The sequence below is a fragment of the Herpailurus yagouaroundi genome, unplaced genomic scaffold (assembly GCF_014898765.1).
Source record: "Herpailurus yagouaroundi ecotype Mexico unplaced genomic scaffold, PumYag 250, whole genome shotgun sequence".
NCBI classification, from domain to species: Eukaryota; Metazoa; Chordata; class Mammalia; order Carnivora; family Felidae; genus Herpailurus; species Herpailurus yagouaroundi.
In genome coordinates this window covers 15,321,243-15,331,101 of record NW_024412467.1, presented here as the reverse complement: position 1 = coordinate 15,331,101, position 9,859 = coordinate 15,321,243, and the positions used below count along the sequence as shown (strand labels likewise).

General features: G+C 47.8%; 1 protein-coding gene across 1 annotated transcript in view; it reads left to right on the top strand.

Annotated features, from left to right (window-relative positions):
* Positions 1–9,601: 9,601 nt before the first annotated feature.
* SYCP2L (synaptonemal complex protein 2 like) overlaps positions 9,602–9,859 on the top strand; it is a 108,879-nt gene continuing 108,621 nt past the window's right edge. Inside the window, exon 1 of the mRNA XM_040460497.1 lies at positions 9,602–9,784. Coding sequence (XP_040316431.1) covers positions 9,602–9,784 — 183 coding nt within the window. The remainder of the gene's footprint in view (positions 9,785–9,859) is intronic.

Sequence of the window (9,859 nt, the reverse complement as noted above, 5' to 3'; positions counted from 1 at the left end):
TCTGTCCTCCCCCACTTGCTCCCCCCCCTCTCAAAAATAAACATTAAAAAAAAAACCCTGAATTACTATACATATATACATCCAAAAAAGCGCTGATCTCTTGGAGAGACTACTTGACTTTGCTAATGAATTGCTATCCATCTGAATCTCAATATGGCAGATCATAGATGTTGAATAAACACCATGTCTCTTACCCCTATGCCACAACATTGCTAGAAGTCCACCGTTGCAAATTCTTGGGAAGCTACTCCCCTTTCCTTCTACCTAAACCCAAGACTTCAAAGGCATTTCCTCAGCTTTTGCCCCAAGCCAGTAACTGCCCAGATCGTTCCCTGGACTTGACCCTCAACTACTTTGTTCCATTAAAACAAAACAAACAAAACAAATTCACCCTAACAGAAGGTGATTTCCTTGTCATTAGAAAAGTAAGCTCAGAAGTTATGTCCAAAATCTGGATTCCAGAGTCTCTCTGTGCACCTATGGTCTGGTTAGCATGACCATGCAGGCAGCCACGACGTCTGAATAAATCACCCAAGTCATGCTATTTGTTTAAGATTCGAGCCACCCCGATTTATAGTCGCATCTTACAGTTTTGCTGCGTGAGAAGCAATGGAATCCGCATTTGTTGAGACTCTCTGCTACCCTTCTCATGAATTTCAAAGAACGGATCAAGAAAGAATCACCTGATTTCTATCTGGGATGAAGGAAAGCGAGAGACAGGCATCCTGCTGTCGTCAGATGACTGGGAACCCAGGGCCTGACAGTCTCAGGGCTATGGGTGTGTTTCAAATCAGCGCAAGGAAAGAGCTGGGAGATGGCAGATCACTAAAGCCAGCTCTGCCCTTTGTGGGGTCCCTCTAACCATTGAGGACTCTCGGGAGATGTGGGGGTTGGAGGGGGAGTCTCTCCTCGGTCCCTACAAGAACTTGAACGCCACCAGCCCTTTTGTGGATGGCCAGAGCCACATGCGCGCCCACACCGGTTTCCCGCACCTGAGGCATCTGCGGATCGTTGATATCCCAACTGAGCTTCATTCCGTAGGAGCACACGGCGTCCTCCTTCTGCCCTGCCTCCGCCAGCATCTGCCCCACCTCGCCTGCGCTCTCCGCCAACGATCCTGAAAAACAGAAGAAAAATCTAGAGATGTGCAAGGTGATGTTTTCCTCTTAAAAAATGAATTGGATAGAGACAGAGAGAGACAGAGAGAAATTTATTGAGAAATCCGGAAGTGGTGACCGCGGGGTAAGAGCCCTGTTCTCAGCCGCGGTGCTGAAAAGTCTCCATTCGGACCGCTGCGTGCGCGCCCGCCCGCTGCCCGCGCGTTTATAAAGACACACCTCCCCCTGCTCCGCCTTTCCCAGCTCCTCGTCAGCTCCCACGCTCCCGGCACCTGCAAGGTCACCGCCTCCGGGACAGAACTAGGAACGGAGGGGCAGGTGGACCCGAGCCCTTGGGAAAGGGAAGCCAAGATGTCAAGGGGCGAGGGTGCAGGTGGGAAGTTGGAATGTCTCTTTTAAGTTGAAATCTACCCCCCCCCCCCGCCCCCCACCTCGCCTCGCCTCTGCGGTTTCGGATTGGGTTTAGATGGAAGGTTTTGAGACAGACGCTTTCCACACAAGTCCTCTGAGAACCGATACTCCATTCCCGGGCACCTTATTTAAGACCTTTGCTGTCTGGGTAACTGCGCCCGCGCCAGCTAGCCTTTGGCTCGCGCGCTCCAGGTCTCGGGCTTTGTCGTAGCTGTCGCGAGTGTCCGGGAGTCCGTGCTCGTTTTTAGGGAGTAGTGGTGTGGCGTCCGAAGGAATGCCGAAGGTCCCCGTGAGCTCGCGGGCCTAAAGTGTCCTTATGCTTCGGAGGGACTGCGCAGGGACGTAGCCCGGTGGGACAAGAGTCCCGGAAAGTGAGCCCGGAGAACCTTAGGGAAAGACGAGCTAAAGGTAGCTGGACGGGGAGGGGGATGGTGGTCTCTGCGGGCCCCGGGAGCTTAAGCTCCTGCAGGACACTTAGGTCGCCCTGGCGCTCTCGGGCGCGCGCTCTCGCCTTCTGTCTCTCTCTCTCTCCTCCTCTCGTCTAGGCTCTCTCTGAGCACAGTTTCCTTATCTGCTTAAACAGGGGATGGGGACTCTCAGTTCTTAATCGCCATCCACCGGAAAACAACGTTTTAAAGACCGTCTTTATTGGTATTGTAGAACTACCCCCATTCCATCTGGGGACGTTTTCTGAAGAATGCTGAAGCCCGGTGACGGGCCCAGGACGCTGTGGATTCCCCAGGACCGAGACACGTCGTCTTCATCTGTTCTTCCGCCTCCGTAGGGTGATTCCGGTACCTGGAGGCGCCCAACAAAAGAAATCGATTGAAATGACTGACTTCGCTCTTTGGCCACGCTGGGCGGCGAGAGAAGACGGTCTCCGGAAAGTACTCTCGCAGCCTTTTTCTGCAGGCGGCACACTTCGGTTCCCAGCCCTATCCAGAGAAGGGCCGTCCCCGAAGGCCAATCACTGTTAGAGGGGGATTCTCCGACCTATATCCGTCGGAATCCCGAGGCCCGAGCGTCCTAGACCCAGGCATCGCCCTGCGCGCTCGGGGCGCGCTCACTGATGCTGCGTGGGACGCGCCGGGAGCGCGCAGGCCGCCACCTCTTGCCGGACCAGTGTCTTCCTCTGGCCAAAGACAGAACAAAGCCGATGCGCGCTAAGCTCACAACCTGCGCCAGAGAACTGCACGCTCTCGGTCTTCTTACCTCCCGGTCAAGGGCACAGTCAGGTTTGTTCGGAAAGTCAATTCCGTGGTGAGATGCTTTTCGGGGCCACCAGCCCCTGACCGCGGACAACGCCCGTGACGGAAAATGCCAGCTTTGGGCAGTTTCACGAACTTTCTTCTTTCTCTAGTTCCAAGCTGGATTCTCTCCCACAAGCAGAGGCAAGAGTCCACGCAGAAGAAAGTGACTCACTCGTCCATCCCCCAGTCTCTCCCCGCCTCGCCTCTCAAGTTCTCTTTCCGATTAATATCACTCTCAGGTAGTCGCCACGAGGATCGGGGAGGAAACCAAGAGCGTGTCCACTCTTCCCCCAGGGATTTCGTCCGCAGGTTTTCATCATATTAACCTACTGCCAAAAGTCTGACCACTCTTGGCATTCAGTTGCGTTTTATGTCGTTTGTGTTCCAAACGTTAAGTTTATTCATACTTTTCTTTTACAAATAGTCCGTTAATTGTGATAGGTTAAGATATGTATACTTTAAAATATTTTTTTTCAACGTTTATTTATTTTTGGGACAGAGAGAGACAGAGCATGAACGGGGGAGGGGCAGAGAGAGAGGGAGACACAGAATCGGAAACAGGCACCAGGCTCCGAGCCATCAGCCCAGAGCCTGACGCGGGGCTCGAACTCCCGGACCGCGAGATCGTGACCTGGCTGAAGTCGGACGCTCAACCGACTGCGCCACCCAGGCGCCCCTAAAATATTTAAACACAGCTTCAAGACTAACTTAGGGGCTCCTGGGTGGCTCAGTCGGTTAAGCGTCTGACTTCGGCTCAGGTCATGATCTCACAGCTCGTGGTTTCGAGCCCCGCGTGGGGCTCTGTGCTGATGGGTCAGAGCCTGGAGCCTGCTTCGGATTCTGCGTCCCCCTTCTCTCTCTGCCCCTCCCCAGCTCACGCTCTCTCTCTCTCTCAAAAATAAATAAACCTTAAAAAAAAACAAACTAATTTAAAATCACCTCTGAGATTACATAGAAGTTAATTCCAGGTCTTACTGTAAACATTTTTTAGAATTGTTCTTGTCTCTCTAATCTTAGAATGTTCCTGGAGAGTCTTTACCCTTTAAAAATACAAACAAATATGATTTTTAACGTTAAAGCAAAATCAACAAATCACATGCTTTTTTTCGAAATGGATTCTGGTGTCCAAAGAAATGTCATAGAATCTCCATCATAGTTTGAGAAAAAGTAAAGCGTAGATTTCAAGTTGCTCTAAAATTATGTCTCTGTAAATAAAATAGGTTAGCAAAAGAAGTTAGTCAAAGTGAAAATATAAAAATAAATAATTAGTGGTGTTGTCTATTGTATTGTCTCACATTTCTCCTGAAAATTCCACAACAACCATGTAGTTCGGAAGGATGAATATTCCCCCCTCCTCAAATTCTGTAAATGATTGATTATAAAGATTTTGCCTAATGTTAAGAAAACTAATTTTATTATGTTGTTTATCATATTCTTATTTTATTCTCTAAAATAAAATGCACTTAAACTGTATTTTGGTTATTGTTCGTTACCATCCTTGATTTTTTTTTTTTTTTTTTACTGCATCCGTATTTTTATTGGTTCAGAACACTTTATTGTCACAGCTGGCTCTTCCTTGATTACAATTTTGGTAGAGTAAAAGCCCACTAATTCAAAAGCAAAGGAAGAAGGCTTTGCATTTGCTAGGCTTAGATTAAAATCGGTAAATTAGTGTAACTATATTTACATCCTGTTTGTCAGGGAACAGCTATCAAGATCTCTGAAATAAGTATCACTTTGAACGCACCGCAAGGACAGACCGGGCTTTGACACAGATTCGGGTGCTATCAGGTCTTGCTTGGATGCAAAAAAGTATCTTCTGTAAATGTCGTGGCACGAAATATTCGTAGCTTGTAATTAAAACACAAATAGATGTTTACACGAGGAACGTTTGGATCTGAGGGGTCGTTTGTTCGTTTTTGTTTTGTTTTGTTTTGTTTTGTTTTGTTTTAAGAAAACGCCAGTCCAACTTCCTTTTGCCAGGGTGTTCGCGCAAACAGCCTAGGCTGCCTAGTGGCTGAAACCTGGCCCTTGGTACACACTCTTGTCGCCTTAAAGCAAGTAGATAGAAAACAAGCAGACTGGATGAAAACATTTGTTTGCCTTTTTTGGTTTTGTTTTGTTTGGTTTTTGACCGACTACACCGTCGTGTTCAAAAAGGCACAACACCTTCTTTTGTGATATCAGGAAAATTGTCACCCTTGCAGGCGCAAATCAGCTTCCAGTGGGGGAAAGGCCACCTTTAGTCCGTCCGTATCAATATCAATGGACCAAAGACAGCCCAACCAGCCGCTGAAGGTGGAGAGGAAACCCTTTCCGCAAAGGGGAAATCCAGCAGTTTAGAATTTCGCCAATAAAGAATGCGTAGAGGACGTTGTTCACATCGTCTGAACAAACGCTTTCAGGTGTGCGTGCGCGCGCGCGCGGGTGGCCTGACGACGATTGCTAGTTACTCGCAAGTAACGATGTTAGTGAATTTCAGGTGCGGGTTCTTTGATTAGCGTTCCCGGCGAGGATTGGAATCCAAACGCGGCGGGGGCTGCGCGGGTCCTCACCGCAGCGTTGCCCAGCCCGCCCTGGCTTCGGGTTGAAGAACCGCAGGAAGGGGCTGAAGGCGGCGCAGCGGCGAGGCGCGCCACGGGCCGGGAGCCTCGGGATGCTGGCGGTGAGTGACCCTGGGCGGGCCCGGGCCCCCTGTGGTCCTCGCGCCCTCTCCGCGGTTCCAGGAGGGCGCAAGGGCCCACGCTCCGTCGGGCTGGGGTTGCAGAGGCTGGCGTGGTCGCCCAGAGACGCGGCACCGGCTAACACCCCGGACGCCGCCGGGAAACGAGCTGGACGCCGGGGAGATAGCCTGGGGGTGCGGGCTGGCTTGAGCGTTTCAACCTCCTTAGGTTTGCTGGGCAGTTTATTGGGAGCTTTCAGTGAGGCGGCCGGGCAGGATAGAAACCTCTGGTCCCTTGCCGAGTGAAGGGGAGACTAGAGGATTAATGTTTGGAAGGCAATGAGATGGCTCTTCTCAATTTGCCCCGGATGTTTTCCCAGCCCATTTCCCCTCTTGCTGCGTAGACCATGCAGTGACCTTCACCCATGTGGGCTCCAGACTTATGGTCCCAAGCGCTGGGACTTCAGGCTACCTGAACTGTAGATAAAGGTCCCTAAAACGCCCGCGGCCCCGGACTTGGGGGGGTGGATTGGTCCCTCCAGCGTTCCTACCTCTCAACGTTCGTTTCACCGAATACACTGCTGGTGAAAAAAATAAACAAGTCTGGATTTGGGACTTTGAATTTACCCAGTTTTTCATATCTATAAATAATGACGATAATATTGCAAAGTATGCTGACCTTCAAGGAGTTTGGTCAAGTCCATATAGAAGTAGGACTGCGCGCCCAAGCTATACTTAAAAAAAAAAACAAAAAACAAAACCTCTTTAAGGGCTCCTGGGGCTCAGCCCGTTAAGCGTTGGACTTCTGCACAGATCATAATCTCTCTCACGGTTCGTGAGTTCGAGCCCCAGGTCGGGCTCTGTGCTGACAGCTCAGAGCCTGGAGCCTGCTTCGGATTCTGTCTCTCTCTGTCTCTGTCTCTCTCTGCCCCTCCCCTCCTCGCGCTCTCTCAAAAGAAAACATTAACAAATTTAAAATAATTAAAAAACCTCTTTAGAAGACATTAAAGGATTTTTTTTGTGTGTATTGTACTTTTAATTAATTGTTGGGATGCGGTGAGCAGAGGAGATGCTGTTACGTAATGTAGCACAACGTGCGGTGAAAACCAAGGTGGTGGACCGGGATTGCCCTTGAAGAGAAGTGTAACAATCCTCTATGTTTGGTGAATTCTCTTGCGGTGGTGGTTGACATTTGATCCTTGGAGTTGCGGTAAAAGTCCTAGAGGAAGACTTAAAATTCGTGCAAGTCAGAAACCTAAAGCTGAAACTCCTGATTGGGCTTGAAACCCACTTTCCAAACCTTTATTTACGAACTCCCATTCTACAAATAGTTCATTAATCCGAAGCCTTCTGTTTCATCGTTGTTACTCTAATTTGCTTATTTTGTGTGACTGCTTATTCCAACGATGTTTGTTTTGTTTCTTGTGATAGTCTGTATGTGTCATAGACGGTACTAAGGAAGGTTGGAGAGATTATTTTTAAGTAGTAATTTACTTTATTTATTTTTTTTAAATTTTTTTTTTCAACGTTTATTTTATTTTTGGGACAGAGAGAGACAGAGCATGAACAGGGGAGGGGCAGAGAGAGAGGGAGACACAGAATCGGAAACAGGCTCCAGGCTCTGAGCCATCAGCCCAGAGCCCGACGCGGGGCTCGAACTCACGGACCGTGAGATCGTGACCTGGCTGAAGTCGGACGCTTAACCGACTGCGTCACCCAGGCGCCCTAGTAGTAATTTACTTTAGACCTGTCATCAATGGCATGGGGAACAAAGTTTTTGTTCAGGATGACAACATGAAGCTTCGTTTCTTTTATTTTTTAAGGTCCTTTAAATTAAACATACAATGTAGTGTTGGTTTCAGGAGTAGAACCCAGTGATTCATCACTTACATACAGTGCCCAGTGCTTCTCACAAGTGCCCTCCTTAATGCCTATCACCCATTTTCCCCATCCCCCCACTCCCCTCCCACAACCCTCTATTCTCAGTATTTAAGAGCCTCTTCTAGGGGTGTGTGGGTGGGTGACTCAGTTAAGCTGCCAGCAGGAGACTTTGGCTCAGGTCATTATCTCCTAGTTCACAAGTTCAAGCCCCCTGGGTCAGGTTCTGTGCTGACCGCTTGGAGCCTGCTTCAGATTCTGTGTCTCCCTCTCCCTCTCCCCCACTTAGGTTCTGTCTCTCCCTCCCCCCCCCACAAAGAAATAAAAACATTTAAAAATAAAAGTATTTTATGGAAACTTGAAAATGCATTTCTTTGAAACATTTTTTTAAACAATATTTTTATTGCACACAGGAAGAGGACGATCCTTTGCAGTCCCTTCAGGAGGAAGATGGGAGCAGAATCGCCCCGGATGCTTTCTACGTAAAGATCGAGCTTCTTTCCGCGGGTGGGGGAGGGTGTGCAGGCTTGCTCTTTCTAGTTCGGGGTTTGCCGGGCTGTCCCCGCAATCGGTTTCTCCAGCTGCTCAAGCCAAGCTCAAGGTCAAGAGGCAGAGAAACCTTGCTCCTTCTCCTTCCCTCATCTTCCACATTCAGTTTATCACCATGCTTTCCACTGTCCTACCAGTACTTAGTCTAATCTATCTTGGGCCAGGTACTAGTCTAGGTAGACGGTATTGAACAAAACAAACAATTCCTGTCCGCAGGGAGCTTACAGCCTGGCAGAAAGCCGAAGAAACAGGTTACCGACCAAAGGGAAGGAGTAGGAAGAAAAGCAAGAGAGTATCATGTGGAGAGAGGCACTTGCCTTACTTGAGATAAAGTCCCAAACGATAGGAATAAAAAAGGTGATCTGGAAAGATGAGATTAGAGGATAAGGAGCCAGCCGGGTGGAAAGTGGGGGGGGGGGGGGGGGGGAGCGGTCCAGGCTTCTGTGCAAAGGCCCTGAGGCAAGGCACAATTTTATTTTTTAGGACTTCTTAATAGGGAAGTCAGGCAGAAGTTGACAGATTAAAAAAAGAGAAAAGTTGACTGACCAAATCATGCAGAGCCCTAGAGACCAAGGCACAGGGTTTGGATTTATACTGAGCACAGAGAAGCCAGGTGGAGTTTTAAGCAGGCAGAAGTCTAAGTTTCTGAGTCCGAGAATCTGACTGTAAATCTCAGCTGAGGGATCTCGTGCAAGTTCTTAAGCTCTCCCAGCCTTGCTGCTACCCCCAGATAAGGAATCTGTCCTCTCCGGGTGGTGGTAAGGACTAAATGGGAACATCTGTAGAACACCATACAGCTGGAACAAAAAGGTTCACTTGTAAATGTGCTGTTGGCACGTTTAATTTCAAATGCTAGCTTTCCATTTTTCAGTAGTGAGAATAAGTGGAATTTGGGGCCATATGCACTAAACTGCTTCCTTATTAAAATAATATTGTAGGGGCGCCTGGGTGGCTCAGTCGGTTAAGCGTCTGGCTTTGGCTCCGGTCACCATCTCACAGTTTGTGGGTTCGAGCCCCGCGTTGGGCTCTGTGCTGATGGCTCAGAGCCTGGAGCCTGCTTCAGATTCTGTGTCTCCCTCTCTCTCTCTGCTCCTCCCCTGCTTATACTCTCTCTCTCAAAAATAAGTAGACATTTAAAAAAATTAAAATGATCTTGTATATTGGTAATTTAGCGTGTAGGATTGGACTGAACTGAATGAAAAAATCCTATCTTTATAGTACAGACATTTAAGGAAGTGTCTCTTCAAATATATGTATTTAGAAGTATATCTTCCTAATGTTCAGGCAGAAGAAGAATTGAATTCATTATGACAATTTGCATCCTTAGTCAACTTCCATCTGTAATTGTTGAGTTCATTTTCTTACATTCTGATCATTTATGTTGCTTTTAATAGGTTTGAATTTTTTAGTGTTTTAGAATTTCTAACATGACTGAGGATAAAGTCTCTTCTGCAGATACCTGTACTTAAGTATAATTCTCCTTAAGTCAGTGGCTCTCAGAGTTAGCATGCATGAAGGCTTCTACCCTAGAGTTTCTGATTACTAGTAAGTCCCCAGGTGAAGCCCATGCTGCTGGTGGTCCGGGAACCACATTTTGCGAACTGCTATCTTAAACCGGCAAACTCCACCATTGGCTCAATGATTTACTGTTCAAGAAATAACGATCTATATTTGCCCTCTAATTTTTTTTCACACTGAATTACTATTGATAATGCTAGAAATGTTGCTATGAAATGTTCTTGGGGGAGGAAATAATTTGCAAACTATCAACTTTCCAGCTTCAATCGCTTATTATTGATGCCTTCCATGATAAAGGATTTCAGAAAATAAAAGACTATTTTCAAGAGGGAGCAAGCCACAGTCCTCAAAAATACAATCATCTTGTATTCTACCATCTTCATAGGTCAATAACTAAGGCAAGTAAGTTGTTTTGTGGGTGGAACAACAATGTGTAGTTATTTGCAAGGCTGCTCCCCCCCCCCATTGAGCTA